At 38.7% G+C, this 18,276-nt stretch overlaps 1 protein-coding gene and 1 long non-coding RNA gene across 8 annotated transcripts in view; one reads left to right on the plus strand and one right to left on the minus strand.

The window, feature by feature from the left end:
* The window catches only part of MTUS1 (microtubule associated scaffold protein 1), a 172,172-nt gene that overhangs the window by 117,126 nt on the left and 36,770 nt on the right, over nucleotides 1–18,276 (plus strand). For 5 of the 6 annotated variants that reach the window (XM_043559987.1, XM_043559960.1, XM_043559969.1 and 2 more), the window contains one exon: nucleotides 17,877–18,091. In XM_043559987.1, coding sequence (XP_043415922.1) covers nucleotides 17,877–18,091 — 215 coding nt within the window. Of the gene's footprint in view, nucleotides 1–3,036; nucleotides 3,158–17,876; nucleotides 18,092–18,276 lie in introns of those variants that run through there. The other variant, XM_043560006.1, reaches the window with a different exon arrangement.
* On the minus strand, nucleotides 2,498–8,110 carry LOC122471439. 2 transcript variants are annotated; one of them, XR_006294189.1, is made up of 4 exons: nucleotides 7,657–8,110; nucleotides 5,325–5,475; nucleotides 4,211–4,312; nucleotides 2,498–3,118 (listed from the first exon to the last, which is right to left on the minus strand). It is a non-coding gene; the product is annotated as an uncharacterized LOC122471439 (long non-coding RNA). The 2 variants fall into 2 exon arrangements; XR_006294188.1 differs by lacking the exon at nucleotides 5,325–5,475.

The following is an 18,276-nucleotide window of genomic DNA, read 5'->3' on the forward strand; positions in this document are numbered from 1 at the left end:
TTATAATTTTATAGAATTATAGATAGAATTATCACTTTAACTTAAAAGTCTGTTTTGTTTTGTTTTTTGGTGCTGTGATCTTTTTTTTAAAATAGGAAAATACAGAAACCTATGGCAAAAACATTGAAAATCCTGCCTACTCCAACTCAGAGCATTGGTGACATTTCTGTATACTTCCTTCAATATTTTTTATTCTTTAAGTTGAGATCCTGCTATACATAAAATTTTAAATCATGGTTTTGTTTTTCCACTTGAAATCCTAACACAAGCTTTTCTGCCCTTCATAAAAACTTGTCTTACTCCTAATTTTTAGTAACATTGTTCTTAGGTATCAAAAGTTTCTTAAATTTTTCCTTGCTGTCTAAAGATCCTTGGTGATCTTTAGATATTCTCTTCAGTTAGGAATTTGTGTAATAACAAAGATGGGCACTTGCCTTTAGATACGTCTCCTATACTTAGCATTAACTTCAGAAACTACAGCTAATGTACAAGTGCTAATGGCTGATCAAATAAGTAATCAAAGAATCTTTTTGAGCCAATTTTTTAAATCTGTGCTTCCCTATCCACCCCTCCCCAAAGCATAAATGTAAAAATAGTTGTGATTCCACAATAAACACTCATTCAGTTATTTAAAAGGGTGAATACAGGGGCACCTTGGTGGCTCACTTAAGCCACCGACCCTTTCAGCTCAGATCATGATCCTGCAGTCATCACTCCAGGCTGACAGAGCAGAGCCTGCTTGGCATTCTCTCTCTCCCTCTGCCCCTCCCCTGCGCGCACGTGCACGAGCGCTTGTTCTCTCTTTCTCTCTCTCAAAATCAATAAACTTAAAAAGCTTACAAAAAATAAATAAAAGAATGAAAACCTATGAAGTGTTTAGGGGAGTCCCTGGCACACAGATAGTTAAGAGTTGGCCATTAACTATTAATGAAAAGGCTGCCCCACTACTTTGGCTCACTTGTGTTAGATTGCCACTAGGGGGCAGACCATGTAGGGAAAGAAGTGAAAACCCAGCTGGAGCTGTAGTGCACCTTCTTGTGTATATGTGTGTGTGTACCTGACTGCACAAGCAAGAACCACTCTTTCCACCTTGACTTTCTGACTAGCACTTCTGCTTTTTATTCTTGGAGTTCCTTGTTCTGCTTTTTAAAAAGATCATTAGCGAACTTGACTATGCAGGATAGCTTAGTGCAAAGAAAAATGTTAATGAATACAATGAATTGGTAGCATGTTGCTAATTTCTTCCTGTGGATCGACTAGGCTAAAAGATTTCCCTTTAAACCAGGGTAACTTAGAGTTTATTGTTACTTAACAAGCGAGAAAAACTCCGAATAAAAAAACTGCATGACATCCATAATGGGGTGCTACCAGATCTGTTTGTCATGCCAATATTTAATTTTATTCTATTCATGATTTTAATACTAATTAATATTTTAGTTGTTACAGGTTTCTTGGGAGGAGGTGGGGGGGGGGATGTGGTTATGGAATGTTAATGTATAGAATCTGGCAAAAGGGTGATTGTTCTGTAATTAACTCTGGTAAAGCCAAAAGGCAACAACTCAGTGTAGCTTTTCTTTATTAATTCCTTGGTTATTTGTGCTTCCCTTGCCACGGGTACAATGTGTTTTCAGGACCCATCCTGAGCTTGTTAACAAGTTGTATCTTTCCCACAGCTAACCCTTGACAGGTAATTGAGTTTGTATTGACAGCCTCTCAGATGGCAGGCTCCAGGAAAGAGGAAAGAGGGAGAGGGAATTACTCAGTTTTTGGTTTTTTTTTTTTTTTTCCTGTCGGTGTCCTTCCCTCTTCATACCCTAAATTCTCTGTAGGTTTTCTAAAACAGTAGCTGTTCCCTGCATGTTTTGATAGCACTTAATAGGGCTATTTAGAGCTAACAATTTCCCCATTTATTTCTATTACTAAGTCTTGTTTTCTTAGGATATCTTGGAAACAAGCATAGATCATTTTTTTACATTGTTTTCTTTATTTAATTAAACAGTGTTAAATGTTGGGTTATTCCTGGTTATTAATGGCATTACCTTTAAGTGAGCATGATGCCTGTGTACTTTTCTTACAACCATATGTTCATGTACTTTTGGTTTTTGTCATATTTTAGTGTACTTTTATAAACTACCAAAGTAAACATTGAACAGATCCCAGTAAAACAGATCCTAATTTGTGCATAGTCCCAAACATTACTCTGAGATGCCACTTGATTTTCCGTAAATGAAAGTTGTAAATCAGTCAGTGCCATCATCAGAATGTGGCCCAATTAATTTTATGCCTCTAGAACAACATTTTTGTTGGTTATTAGTGAGGTCCTCAGAACATGACTATTAAGGTTTAACCTTTTATCAATCTGTCATTAATAGAAGTTTTATTAATTGTAACTGGGAACACTTACTACTTGAAGCCATTTAAAAAAAGTGTACCCAAGGTATCGGGTTTATAAACAGATTTAAATACAAAATACTTGAAAAAAACTGCCCACTATTAGTGTGAATGTAATTTTAAAAACTTTAATCAATATAGATGAGTGTAATGAAATCTTAATTTTCTCCTTATTCCCAAATAAACATTAGGTACTCAAAGTAGTTAATTTCCCTCACCAGTCTCTCAAGTAGTTAGAGAATCCGTGACATTATTGGTTGTTATATAAAGCTCCTAAGACCACCCACTTTCTCCTCCCCTTTACCATCCCCGATGAAAACCATAACAAGCCCTTAAGCATGTACAGTGTGATGTAATTGAGAGGCTGCTTGCTGCTGGATCCACTAAGAGGAGATTTTATTCAGACGAAGAGTATTGTTTGGACAACATCTGGAAGTGAAAACAGAAGCCAGGAACCCTTGGAGAGCTCGGTTTTTTTTTTTTTTTTTCTTTTGTGTATGTGCAGTGGAATGACATTTGCTATGTAGGCATGTTTTCTCCCGCTGTTATTTCTTGGCTTTGAAGAGTACCGAGTTTAAAAAGACAGTATGTGACCGTGCCTGGAAGCTGTTTCTTCTGCGAAATCTTTTCACCTGCTCTGAAGACATGTTGTTGTCTCCCAAATTCTCCTTATCCACCATTCACGTACGACTGACTGCCAAAGGGTTGCTTCGAAATCTTCGACTTCCTTCAGGGTTTAGGAAAAGCACTGTTATTTTCCACACAGGTTTGTCTTGCATACATCTCTGTTTAGCGTTGCATGGGGGACATCTTGATTAACTTGCAGCTGCTTATCAGAAATTTTCTAAGGAGATACAGTAATTGCAGAAAGAAAGCTCTAATGAGAGCGCAAGGCTTACTTTGTAAAAATAAGTATTTGGCTCTTAACGTTTCAACACATGGGCATATGATACTTCTACTGAGTATAAGCAGATGTGTTTTTGTTTTGTTTATCGAAAGCAGAATTGTTGCCTTGAAACTCCCCTAGCTCTTTTCTGACACTAACCAAACCTGTGAAAATCAGCACCTGTTAAATTTTGTTGTACTTCAGGTGATTTTGGAAAGAGCAGATAGGTAAATTGTTATTTTTCTTATTCTTAAAAAAGGAGATGAAATGAGAGGGTTTTCTGTAGTTTTTCAGGATGTATTTTCTCACCGAGATTATGATAGGTTAATTCAATATGTTAAAAGATGTCTAAATTTGAAATATTGCCAAAAATAAAACATCCTAGTAGCTGTGGAGAAGGTAGTAAGGGAGCCACAAAACAAACTGAGTTTTCCTAGCTTCACAGGGAAAATGTTTGCAATCAAAGAAACCGCCTTTGATATTTATGCTTGTATCTGCTTTTTATTCTCTGTGCCTAAGATGGAGATAAATGCAGTGTATACCTTAGGCATATGTAAACCGGCATGCTTGCTTTTAGGGGATTCGATTAATTGCCTCCCATTGCTACCTCCTGTTCTAGATGGTAATGGCAACTATGGTGAATTATATTGAAGTTATGCTATAAAAACAGGTGTATTATATTTGATTCTGGCTGGTTAGTGTTAACTGTAATAGGATGGATTGAGTATATAAACAGATTGTTTTTTCTTGTTTGATATTCATGTCAGCCCCGATGTGTCTTGTTTTTCATCTCCGTCCCTAGTGATGTTTTTTTTTCAGCTGTTTTTAGTTTCCCAGGGGCATCTCCCTTCCCTGAGGGTATCTCTCATTTTTTCTGGCACCTTCTCCTCATGTTTCATAACTCCCCTTGACCTCTCACTTAAGTCTGCCGACCTTTCCCTCCGTCTGAGCTGGCTGCTGAAGGTAAATGCAATGTTGGGAGGCAAATACTGTTGCTCTCTCTCTCAGCCGAAATGACAATGTGAATTTTTCAATCTTTAAAAAAAAAGAAATAAGGTGAGAAATGAAAGAGTGCCTTGTACTTGCAGATAATTTGTGTGATCTAAAATAGCTCCAACTAGCTATAAACTTTTAAAGAAAATCATCTTTGCTCCAAGTTAAAGAGAAAATCAAACTGTACAGAAGTTATACAATTCCAAGTGAGCCTCTGTCTTGTCAAGACTCCCTCTTCTCATGGGTGCTTGTATAGCCTTCCAGTAACTCGCTAATCCTGTGTGAGCCTATATAGATTTTTATAGACTCTTGTCATGTAGAAATGGAAGCATACACACACGTACTCTCTCTCTCTCTAATATAGCTTGCTTTTTAAAGTTAATGTATCTTAGATTTTCATGTTGACACATGTTTATCTACCTCTGCTTTTTAATAGTCATGGAAGCCATGATCTATTTAACCAGTCTTCTGTAAGCGAACGTTTTAGGTTGTTTATTGTACTGCTGTGAAGCAGATAGACTTCCAAGGCAGCTTAAGCAAAAGACCGAAGGCTTTTATTATCAGAGTTTGACTAACAGTTGCTATTTTAGGTACCTTTTATTTTCTGAATTTCTGTAAAACTACTTTCAAACATTCATTTGGCTAAGGTGAAATTTTTAGAGGGTGCGTGCGCTTAGAGGTAGTCTAGCCTACCTTCTTTTACACCAGAAGTCAGAGGCCCAGAGAAGTGTATTGTCTTGCCCAAGGGCACACAGTAGTGGAAATGTGAGGAAAACCTGGGACCTCTGTTCAGAACACTTGACTTACAGGTTTTCCTGGCTGTGACTTGCGCTATAATTCTGTTAGATCTGTTGAATAGCAGTGATGAAAAAAAGAGTTTTGTGTGTGGGAAGCATTTTAAAATTATGTAAAGAATAGAATTCTCCTGACCCCCAGTGAGAATCTTTTGTGAGCTGATCCCATGTTACATAACTTTAAGGGCCAAGAGATCTTTGAGTGAAATGGATATTGACGTCCGGCATTTATTCTTACCCAAAAGGGCTGTAAGCAGTACCTTGTGTTTATATTCTTAATGAAGTAAGTGGTGGTGGCGTTCTTTGCCAGAATGGCACTGGAGCTGACCTGGATTCCAAGAGCCTGGGGGGTGTAGCCTTGGTTCTGCTGGTAACCAAGGGAATGACCTTGATCACTTAATCATACAAGAGCTACAAAATAAAGGAATCAGATGAGAGGATTTCTGAGATATCTTTAACCTCAAAAGCTATGAATTTTCTGGCTATAGATTAAAAAACCCTTTGGGGCGCCTGGGTGGCGCAGTCGGTTAAGCGTCCGACTTCAGCCAGGTCACGATCTTGTGGTCCGTGAGTTCGAGCCCCGCGTCAGGCTCTGGGCTGATGGCTCAGAGCCTGGAGCCTGTTTCTGATTCTGTGTCTCCCTCTCTCTCTGCCCCTACCCGTTCATGCTCTGTCTCTCTCTGTCCCAAAAAATAAATAAACGTTGAAAAAAACAATTAAAAAAAAAACAAAACCCTGAATGTATTTCACCTGAAAATTCACCTTATCAAATCTAATGATCTCCTTATCACCCAAACTCAGTTAATACTGGTGATTTATTTATCTTCATGACGCACGTTTTTCCTTTATCCTGTCATGTAACACCAGTTACGTTTGAAATCATTGTTCTTCCTCCTGTATCCGCAACTAATTGGTTGTAAGAATCTAAGACCTTGTTCTCTGAAATCTCTATATGTTTTTATCCTCTGCCGCTACTCTAGTTGTCTTTCTTATATGTGGAAGCATTTGAAATTGCTCTTCTTAGAAGTAAAAAACAACCAAATATTGACAGTTTCGTATGTTTGGTCTATTTGAAGGATTTCATAGTTGGTCTTTGCTACCAGACTTCCCCCTGTTTCCATAAGCAATCAAACTTTTTTTTTTTAAGGTTAGCTCTACATATGACTCCTGATGTTGGAGTTGTGAGTTTGAACCCCATGTTGGATGGAGAGATGACTTAAATAAATAAAAGACTTAAAAAAAAATGTTTAAAGTACGCTCTACACCCATACTGGGGCTTGAACTCAATACCCTGAGACCAGGGTCGCATGCTTTGCCAGCCAGGACCCCCCTTTCTCCTCTTTGCCAACTGTCTTTCACGTTGCAAGATTCATTCATTCACTTCGTGAGTATTTACTAGACACATACTATGTGGCAGGTTCAATGCTAGATGCTGAAAATATAACCAGGAAGCAGTCACACATGCTCCTGCCTTTGCACAGCCTATTATTAAACAGAATATCAAGTAATCCTGGTCAGGCATGGACTAAGTGCCCAGGCAGCTCCTAGTGGGTAAAGCAGCCTTGAGGGCTTCCAGAAGAAGTGCCAATTAATCTGGGATCTCAGGGTATCTGGAGTTAGCCCAGAAACAGAAAGTTTTCCAGGCAGAGAAAACAGCATGTGAAAGCCTGGAGTGGAGGGAGAGGATGGTTTCTTCAAGGAAACAAAAACATTTTAATGTGTCTGAGCATAGAATGTGGATAGAGAGGTGCCAGCAAGAGGGGCAGTGATCAGTGGGACCCAGGTAAACCAGGCCCTTTCACTGGATCTTTACAGAAGGACACTGTGCACTCCGGAATGTTGTGGTTGTGTGGCACGCATTGAGGGAGCGTGTTACCAGAGTCAGGATGTCATCTTCTCTGCGAATAGGGGCAAGAAATGGAAGTGTGTGTTTGTCAGAGTTCTAAGTGACATTGCAGGATGTCTAGCATGGATGAAGAGCTCGGCGTCAGGGAAATGCTTTTCCTCCAAGTCTGGAAGTGATTTCACTGACAGTCTGGCAGTAGTCTCTCTTGCCAAAATAGCTCTACTTCAGAATTTTGCCTTTGCATGTTAGTTCTAATTTTATAATGAGTCAGTAGAGGGAAAAGAATTTTCTTAGTAGAAATATTCCTTACCACCAGTTTTATTAGAATTCAGTTTTTCTTTGAAGCTGATAGCTGTATTCATTATTATGAAAAGTCCAATTTTGAACCTCAGAGGGTTAATATTCCTTTTGATTGAAGTGAAAGCAATTCACTGTACTTAGAATTATTTTTGCTGAGCCAGTGATATCAAAAGCAATTATTATAGCCAAGAGGAGAAATGTACTGCATAGATATTGAGGACAGGCAGAAGTATTATTAATAGGACAAAATATTTCATTTACTTAAAACCACAGTAAAGAGAACCATTTTGACTAGAGAGTAAGAGCGAGAGGCAGAATATGAAAACATCTAATTAGAACAAAAGTCATCAAATTACGTTTGGTATTCATTTTTGAGAATGTCGAGAAGACTTGCTTTTAGCTGCAGTTAAGACAGCTTTGACTATGAAGCAACTTACTTGTCTCACCTAAAAAGCTGTTCTGACGTTCAGTAGCTCAGCTCTGTCAGGATCAACACCTTTGCTATTTTCTTAGCTTCCGGAACATGCCTCTTGCCTCTTGCACTCATGATCACTGCTCCAGGGAGGAACAATAAAATAATGAAGCGGTGGTGACAAATCACTCAGGCTTCCATCTCATTGGCTAAGTGTCATTCACATGGCTGGCTACCTGCAAGGGAGGCTGGGAAATTGAGTGCCTGACTTCCCCAGGCTCTAGAGCCTGCAGGGGTAAGGGGGGTTGCAGCCTTTTTATAGTATCTGACCCAGAGAAGGTCAAACCGTTAATTCTCAAAAGCTGATACTGGCTGCTTATAAATAAGGGGAGTAGATCTTTTTTATAATTAAAAAAAAATTTTTTTTTAAATGTTTTTTTTTGAGAGAGACAGAGACAGAATGCGAGTGGGTTACAGGTAGAGAGAGAGGGAGGCACAGAATCTGAAACAGGCTCCAGGCTCTGAGCTGTCAGCATAGAGCCAGACGCGGGGCTCGAACACACCAGCCGTGAGATCATGACCTGAGCCGAAGTCAGCCGCTCAACCGACTGAGCCACCCAGGCTCCCCTATAATTTTTTTTTTTTTATAATGTTCATTTTTGAGAGAGAGAGAGCGAGCAAATGAGCATGAGTGGGGCAGGAGCAGAGAGAGGCAGGGACACAGAATCCGAAGCAGGCTCCAGGCTCTGAACTGTGAGTACAGAGCCCAATGCGGGGCTCGAACTCATGGACTGTGAGATCATGACCTGAGACGAAGTTGGACGCTTAATCGACAGAGCCACCCAAGCACCCCAAGGGGAGTGGGTTATTTAACAAGTCTATTCTCGCAACATCTTGTTATTTTTTTTCTCTCTTATGATACCAATGGCTTTGGGTAATGATTACCTATTTTGTAATTATTTCAGTTAAACACTTTGAAGTCACTTTGGACACAGATTAATATTTGATTTCTGTCTTACATGAAGTAATTTTCAGTTATAAAAGAATATGTGGAGGAAGAATGTCTCAACTTGACATATGGCTTTTATATATTTTAAATGTGTTCTCTCAAAAAAATAAAGATTAAACAAATTTTTTAATTTTTTTTCAACATTTATTTATTTTTGGGACAGAGAGAGACAAGCCTGAACGGGGGAGGGGCAGAGAGAGAGGGAGACACAGAATCTGAAACAGGCTCCAGGCTCTGAGCCATCAGCCCAGAGCCTGATTCCGGGCTCGAACTCACGGACCGCGAGATCGTGACCTGGCTGAAGTCGGACGCTTAACCAACTGCGCCACCCAGGCGCCCTAAACAAATTTTTTTTTAATAGGGGGTGGTGCCTGGGTGGCTCAGTCCGTTGAGCATCTGACTTTGGCTCAGATCATGATCTCGCGGTTCATAAGTTGGGGCCCGCATTGGGCTCTGTGCTGACAGCTCAGAGCCTGGAGCCTGCTTCAGAATCTGTGTCTCCCTCTCGCTTCACCTACCCACCCCTCTCTCTCTCTCTCAAAAAAATAGGTAAACATTAAAAATAATTTTTTAAATGTGTCAACAAAAGTTTAATATTGTTATCAGTACATTTGTGGTAGGTATTGCCAAGTTGATGCTAAATAAACTTGAATTTCTCTCGTGATTCTCTCTCAGACTACAAAATACAGAAGTTGATGGCACCATTATAAAAAGCCTCTATTAAAAAAACAGGTGCGTTAGAACTTATGTGTAAAAAGTTAAAAGATTCAGTCATTTGTAGAATACAGATCTCACAGGGACCAAGTTCAAGAATAACATGAGAGATGTAACCTGTCACCATCCCTTTGTTACTGTACCGTGAATACACATTCTTCTCTTTGGTTTCCTTGAAAGGAGTCTTGAAGGTTTTGCTGGCTTCCTACCACACTGATGAGCATTTCCTGAGAACTGATGTTGTGAATGGTATTATGCTAAAAACATTCTGTCATAGATCGATACTGAGCTCATCTAGCTATGGCGGTCTTAGAGCCGCAGCTTTGCTAGGGCACGCTGGTAGGGACTTGGTGGATGTATATTTTATCCCTTTCCTGGTGCTCTGTGAAAAGGCCTATCCAATTTGCTCGTACACAGTGCGAACAAAAGTATAGCAAAAGACACTTGTTCCCTATTTAAGTTGAAATAAAAATTGAGTTGTTTCCTCCACTAAAATTCGTGTTTTTGATGAAACTGTTAGGTTAGATGATTACAATAAATATATTTTCATTCAGTATCTTCAGAATTGTTAATGTTACAGGACTAAAATTGTATCACTTATAAATGTTTTGCGGGGCGCCTGGGTGGCGCAGTCAGTTAAGCATCTGACTTCAGCCAGGTCACCATCTCACGGTCCGTGAGTTCCAGCCCCGCGTCAGGCTCTGGGCTGATGGCTCGGAGCCTGGAGCCTGTTTCCGATTCTGTGTCTCCCTCTCTCTCTGCCCCTCCCCCGTTCATGCTCTGTCTCTCTCTGTCCCAAAAATAAAATAAAAGAAAAAAAAAAAAGAAATGTTTTGCTGTGTTCCATGTTTATAGTATGCTCTTTCAGTCCTGCAGTTCATAAACTTAACATTTTCAGCTGAACTTCTAGATTATTTAAAGAACCAACAGACTGAGGGAGGTAATATCTTCTTAAAAGTATTTCTAAAAAGGGGCACCTGGGTGGCTCAGTCGGTTAAGCTTCTGACTTTTGATTTTGGCTCAGGGAATGGTCTCACAGTTTCCGAGATCAAGCCAAGCGCCATGTTGGGCTCTGCACTGATAGCCTAGCCTGCTAGGGATTCTCTCTCTCCCCCACCTTTCTCTGCCCCTTCCCAGCTCATGTTCTCTTTTCTCTCTCTCAAAAATAAATAAACTTAAAAAAAAAGTATTTCTGACCTAATGAATTTTTTTCTTTGTAGTCCATTTTAGGAACATGAGAAATCTGCTTATTTCCTGCCAGCTACATGGGAAATAGTTAAGGTCAAGTTTGGATTATTTTTTTGTTTGTTTTTGGGTTTTTTTTTTTCCTTAGGAAAAATTGTGTAAGCATAATTAATCTGAAATAGGAGTTTTTAATAGGAATATACATTCCATTCTATAACGTACTTTAAAAGTTATAAAAGTGAAACCCTTTTATTTGTAATACAAGCCATTGTGACAAATTCTGATGATAGAGTAATGTAAATTTTTAATGCTTAGGTGCCTTAAAGTCTTACCCTCCACCTCAAAGAGAGTCAGCTTGGGTAATTTTAAAAGTCTAAACGCTGCTTTGCTGAGCTTGAAATGTTCCATGTAAATAAATGCCATAGCTACCTAGAATAGAAAAAATTGCATGTAGTTTCGAAACTGTGGTAACTATTCATTCTTTTAGTAAAAATAAATAACAAAAGGAACACAAAAAAGTTATAATAAGTTTAAGGTAATAATTGATGACATGGATGACAATTAAAAAAAAAATCTCTTGTAAGATTATACAGATTACCATGGCTTTACTGTTCACTGGGTACAACCAGGAAGGGTCTGTTAGTACACTCGTGTTGAGGGCAGCATTCAGGACAGGAGCAGATACACAGCTGATGGCTCCTTGGGAAAATGACATGGTGGACAATTGAATTTGGAAAGTGTTACAAAGCAGGTGAGTTTAGAATAGACCCTTTCTGGAGAATGAAGAGCAGAGCGTCAGAGAATGTCTTTGCGCCTTCTTCACCGTGTCCCACACCAGACTCCTCCCCTCGCTCTGCCCTTTCTCTCCTTCCCAGGCACAAATCCACTCCTCTTGTGTTACTTCCTAGCTGCAAGCTTGTGGCTCTTCCTGGGCTCCCCTTGATCCACCTGGTCCACTAAGTCCCCCCCCGCCGTTTTGCCTTATAAACACACGCATCATTTTCTGCCTGTTCTCACTGCCCCTGGCCCATGGGTTCTCTTCCTGGGCCTTCGTCCTGACCCCCCTGTGTACCTCTCCTATCTTTCATAGTGCCCCCAGACCCCCACTCAGTGTCGTCCTCAGCCACCTATATGGTCAAACCTTGTGTGGCATGGATGCTGTCACCTTCTTTCTGCTTCAGCCACCTCTTTGTACTTGAACTTCAGGAATATCTGGGGCCACCCATACCCCTGCGCCTCTGCTGGCCTTTTCTGCTTATCTGTCTGCCAGATGTGCAAATGCCCATGCAAACTCTGCCTCCTGAACCCTGCCCTGACTGCTCCAGATCTAGGTGTTTCTCCACCTGGACTCTTCCCACACACTCCACATAACTCTGTTATCTAATTATCAAATTATTCTGTCATTGTAGATGGCATCTCTCCCTTTGATTAATAAAAGTTCCTTACGGGACCTTTGCAGGGACCAGTTTGTTAGAAGCACATCCAATTGGCACTTAATGAAGAGTAGTCATGGGGGTGATCATTTATAACTGGATACTCCCTCTTATGAGAACACGTATTTCCCAATAGTTCTCATTTAATGTTTTGTTTCTATGAGATATCCCAGGGTAAGCACCCATCATCCAATGCTGAGGAAACAGACTAAAGGCCTCCATGTAGAGCTAAGTGTCACTTTTAAGGGTTTGGTGTGCTGGATCAGATTAAGGCAGAAAGAAGGGAATCGGTTGTCCATCCAGGCTGCTGGTGGAGATTGTGGGGGCCCTCACCAGCACATTAGTTCATTACCTATCTTTTATTACCTCACAGACATTAGTTTACAATGCAGACAGGTGGATACTATAAGAGCTGAACAGGAAGAAATGAATGCTAGAGAGACATGACTTAGCTGAGATTCCAGGTGTCTTCGTGCACCTGTGTTCAACACCACCTTCCTCTGTGCCTCCCGTCTCCCCCGCCAGACGGCAGGACTGAGGCTCCCGCCACACGGCAAAGTCATCGTGGTAGATATTGATAGATATTTGGTGAGTGAATGACTAGGTCAATAGGTACACAAAAAATTAGGCAACGTTATTTATTAAACACAGTGTATATAGTTTTGCATTTGCCAAGGCAAACTCTTCCAGTAGGTCTTGTCTCTTACTGGATTTTAATATTTGGAGAGCCAGCACATTCAGTAAATGGCTTGTTTGGCCTTAAGATGCACGTGTCTTCTGCATGTAGTGGGTTCATCCATGTCTTAATGGTTAAGTTTTTCTCAAAAACCTTGTTTTGTCTTGACGTGGGGGTCTATATGCCTGAGTGACTAGAGCCTGGAAAGGGGGCCTATTCCTCTTTACCTAACCACTTTCTTCAAGAAGATGATAAGTAAGTTGATTAGGCTAGTTTGAAATTTTATTAAATGGAGGGTTTGGAGAATAATGAACAAATACGGCAAACAGTGTTATCCAGTTGGTTTTCAAGTGAGCATATGTCTTTGATTCACGACTTCTGTTTTCCCAATGAAGGTTTCAATTTGATTAGAGTGAGTCCCAGGAAGGTTGGATCAGACACGATATTGGTAATTATCTTGTTGACAGACTTCTGAATCTGTATAGAAGGTAACATGTAATTTTAAGGTTTCTGATTGATTCTTTGAAATCATGTCTTATTAATAGGCATAATGAATTTATGTGTTTAAATACAGCCACATTATCAAAATGGTAACATGTTAATAAAGGGGACACAAAGGCAAATTTGGTTCATATTTTGATTTCCTATAAATCATGACTCCTGTAAGATTTAAGGGAAACTCTGTTTTAGTATATTGAAGGACGCTATTTATGAGTATTAGGGCTTTGAGCATCACTTTTTTTTTTTTTTCCTTTTTTTGTATCATCTCTGATCTCAAACTGGGCCAGGAGTGAGGAGGGGGAAAGATGCTCAAATTAGGTCATCAGCTACCACATGGCACGATTTTGCCCTTCGGGAACACAGTATATGGAGCAGAAGATTGAGGTCACAACTTGATTTTCCACTTCTAGGTGCAGGGCATTGTAGTTGCTTATTTGCTCTTATGTTAAATTTGAAGATATGTACTCTTAGAAGAATTAACATGTCAATGTTCTCCTTCCTCCTTTAATGCAAATCTATTTTGAGTTGTCACATACAATAAAACCTGTATTATTAAATTCCTGTCTATATTCCTCAAGGAAGAAATGTGGATTAATTATGTTTTTTGATCGCTACGTGTTAATGATTTAAGTGTTCAGAATTCACTTTAGTCATGTTTAGAAAATAATTACTTTTTAATTTTGAATAGGTGTTATGTTTACCCCATGGTTCAAAAACATAAAAAACATACTAGAACACTTTGTGTCTTTCTGGTTTCTATCCCCTTTACTGAAAAGGGAGACACTGTTGGGGTGCCTGGGTGGCTCAGTTGGTTGGGCGTCTGACTCAGCTCAGGTCATGATCTTGCACTCTGTTAGTTCAAGCCCTATGTCCTGCTCTGTGCTGACAGCTCAGAACCTGGATTCCATTTAGGATTCTGTGTCTCCCTCTCTGTCTGCCCCTCCCCTGCTTGTCCTCTGTCTCTCTCTCTCAAAAATAGATAAACATTAAAAAAATTAAGAAAAGTAAAGAAAAAGAAAGCCTGAGAGAAAAAGCAGCTGTCATGTGGACAGCTGGGTTTTACTGAAGCACAGGTGCTGTCCCTCCCCTACTTGCCTTGTTAACACCTTAACACTGCAGCCACAGGTGAACCAGTGACCAGGCAAAGCATAAATGAAAAGCAGCTAAGTGCCAAGAGATATGCCTGACTGGAGTGTAGTCAGACTTGGGCAGTGAATGTTTTCCAGGGTGTACCTTATAGCTTACATAGTTGGACTGCCATATCTGAAAAAAATGAGTTTGTTTTGGGGGTGGGTGTGCAATGGGTGAAAGAGGTCAGAAGGTACGAACTTCAAGCTATAAAAAGGTCATGGGGATGTAATGTACAGTATGGGACTAGAGTAGATATACTATATTGAATATTTGAAACTGTTAAGAGGGATCTTTAAAGGTCTCATTACAAGAAAAAAATTTTTGTAGCTATGTACGGGAACAGATGTTAACTAGACTATTGTGGTGATCATTTCCCAGTATATACAAATAGTGAATCATCATGTTGCACATCTGAAACTAGTATTATGTTAAATGTCAGTTATGCTTCAAAAAAATGAGGAGGAACTACATTTCAGATGGTAAAAAGTATTTTAATTGAAAAAGAGAAAAGAATGTCTTAGGAATTTGAAGCCACTGTGGCTTAAGAAAAGCCTTTAACAAAAATTTATCAAATTAAATAGAATCTAGTAAAAATCATAATGGCTTCAGAGGCTTAATATAGAGTCAGCAAACCCAACTTGTGTTTTTTAAACACTTCAAAAACAGTATTGACAGATTCTTAATATGATAGAGATGTATTATTTTAAAATCTATGGACACTGAGAAACAGTTAAAGCAAGAAAGAAATAAGGCTGTCTCCCTCTTTTTATTTTTTTTACTTTTTTAAAGTTTATTTATTTTCAGAGAGAGAGGGTTAAAGCAAGGGATGAGGAGAGAGAGAGGGAAGGAGGGAGGGAGAGAACCCCAAACTAACAGTGCAGAGCCCGATGCGGGGCTCGAACTCATGAACCATGAGATCATGACCTGAGCCGAAACCAAGAGTCCAATGCTTAACCGACTTAGCCTCCCAGGGCACCCCTCTCCCTCTTTTTAAAATAATGTTAGAAATGGAATTAACCATTTAGTAAGAAAAAAAAGATTAATATCAAGTAATTTATCCAAACAATATTGCTAGCAAATATTTTAACTACAGTAAAATTTTAAAATACTGATAATACCGAAAAAAAAAGTTTACGAAGCCAGACGTATTACTAGATATTGCCTGACTTTGATATAAGAGATAATTTGAAGGAAAATATAAAATTTGGTGCTACAAAAAGAGTATATGTATTCTGAACCTGAAGGTGGAAAAACAATGCTTAATAAATTAATTTAAATTTATCTCCTTATGAAATAACCTACTAGAACCTGACCAATAAAACTCATCAGAAAGTCTCAGTAGGCAAGAATTTTAAAGAATGTTTTCTTCAAAAATGTTAATATAAAATACTTACATCTCAAATTTTGCAAATAATTATAGCCTAACAGTTTTAAAACTCTGATACTGTGTTAAGTAATAAAATTGATCAGCATAGAAATTCTAGAAAAAGAATCAAACATGGTTAAGGGATTCAAGAAATGATAAACTGAATGTAGTATATCAATAATCAAATGAATTACATAAATATTAGTAGGACATACAGCAGTGTCAGGAGAATGAATTTATATCTGCATATGTTGCACTGAATTCTAATTGGTCAAAGAGTTAAAAGATGTTTTTTTTGCTGTTCTGTTCGTATAAAATTATAGGAAACTATATAAAATGCAGATGTTCATCTACATGTAGGTTTACTGAAATGAAGAGTTACCAAATAAGGGGCTTGATATATTTAAGTGATATTTTATTATGATTATTGCATAAATGATTATTTTTAATTAGATATTACATCCCCTCCCCGTCTCTACTTTCCAGGATGGGTGGGAACAGTAGACACTGGGTGTCGGAGGCCTAGGTTCTGACTTTGGATCTGTCCCATAGAAGCCCTCTGAGCCTGGACAAGGCCCTTCCCACCCTGGAACCTCGCCTTCCCTATGGAGAGTTACTAAGGGGATGAAAGAGGGAAAGTGAGAACACTCACTGAGCAGTAAAACACTATGTAATTATTATTTTATGTGAAGAGTAGAACTCCTAAGAACATTTTAGGAAATGATGAAAAATAAAGGAATGCTAACTTCAGACACTTTGACAAACTGTAAAATATTTAGATTATTTTTCATTAAAATATGACTCTTAAAAGCTCTCCCTATGGGACTTGAATATTATGACAAGGAACTTGGTTGCTTTCTTCCTCTGCCTTGGAAGTGGCAGTTAGTGCTAAGTAGCTGTTAATGATTACTAAGAAAGACTATGGGCAAATACTTGACACTTTAAGTGTTTTTAAAACACAAAAGATATTTTAGTCATTTTAGAACAGTGAATTATCAAGTATTAATACAAATATGAGTCATTTAGCCATAGAAAGCATCAAAGAAAATGAGAACCTTTTTTCACCCCCCCCCTTTTTTTTTTTAATTTAAGGAATATGTTGAGTGTATTTTGTAATTGGTTCTTGGAGCATGAATAGTCAAGTTTATTTTTTTCCCCAAGACATTACTTTAGTTTCCCTCCCCCTGAAAAATTAGAAGAAATAATTCCCATCTATAAAATTTCCTTATGTTTGTTAGCACAGAATGTGAACGCCATCAGGAATACCTCTGAGAACAGGGAAGCTTTTTTTGTTTGTTTGTTTCTTGTATCTTTTTTTCAGATTTAGTTTTGCTTTGATTACTTGGCCTACTTATTTCAAGAAGCTAAGCAGCTTGTTGTGTGTTCTTCCAGTTCTGTTGGATATTTAAAGTGATGGAGATATTTGGAATGGTTCCAAAACTGAGCAGTTTTTCATTTAAAATAGAGTAATTCCCAGGACACCCGTGGCACAGAAAGTGAATAATCACTTAGCACAGCATCTTAGTTGGATTTGGAGTATTAGCATGAGCTTTAAAAAAAAAAAATGCGTAGGCTATTATTACTACTTGGAGAGGGGAAAAACAATAAAGCTTGTGTTTGATAGAAAACAGAGTATAGTCGAGAATATAGTACTTTTAGCAGTGAACTTAAGGGACAAAATGTGAGTAGGTGTTCAATATGTGTAATGATTTATTAGAGATGAGGAAATGACTCATCTGCAGTATAAATCTTTGTAATGACCAGGCCATCAGCAGGAAAGGATGGGAGATTTGTAGAAAATGTGGAGGAGGAGGGAGAGGTGTTGAAAGTCCAATCGCTTGTGTTTTTCTTTGAGCATATGTGATCAGAATACAGACTCAGGGAACTTGTCACAAGATACTGTGCCAATTTACCTAAAAAAATTAGAAACTGTGATATCTACATTATTTTGCACACAATTTTCATGTGTCTGGATTGCTAAATCTATTTGTTTCGCGTACATGAACAAATGGTTCTCTGCCCCATGTAAATCTTTTAAGTCAGGGCTAGAGACATGGTCTGTGTACATTCCAAACATCTAGATATGTGATTAATTTCTGTTCTGAGCCATATGCTTTCCTTATGTAAATATAACTTAAGTGCATTTCTGTGGCTTATTTAGTTGTTTTTGAACCCAGATGGTAGTGATTATAAAAATAAAAATCACATATCTTCCTATGTATACTCATTTCTTTTACAGTTGAAAAGGGCAGGCAGAAGAATCCCAGAAGTTTGTGTATCCAGACACAGACGTCTCCAGATGTGCTATCTTCTGAAAAAACACTTGAGTTGGCTCATTATAAAACAAAATGTGAAAACCAAAGTGGATTTATCCTGCAGCTCAAGCAGCTTCTTTCCTGTGGTAATACCAAGTTTGAGGCATTGACAGTTGTGATTCAGCACCTACTCTGTGAGGTAAGGATGTGTACCCTCTAAACCGTCTTTGTCCCTGAGGTGAGGCATGGGGGAGGGGGCGGTGTTCACGCTCTTGCCTTGTGAACACTTTTCAGTTAATGAATGATGAGACCGGATATAATTCATCCAATTATGCTTTTGTCAACTCGCTTGATACTTCAGTCTCTCTCTCTAGAAATTTGGGA

Source organism: Prionailurus bengalensis, chromosome B1, assembly GCF_016509475.1.
Source record: "Prionailurus bengalensis isolate Pbe53 chromosome B1, Fcat_Pben_1.1_paternal_pri, whole genome shotgun sequence".
In the NCBI taxonomy this organism is placed as follows: domain Eukaryota; kingdom Metazoa; phylum Chordata; class Mammalia; order Carnivora; family Felidae; genus Prionailurus; species Prionailurus bengalensis.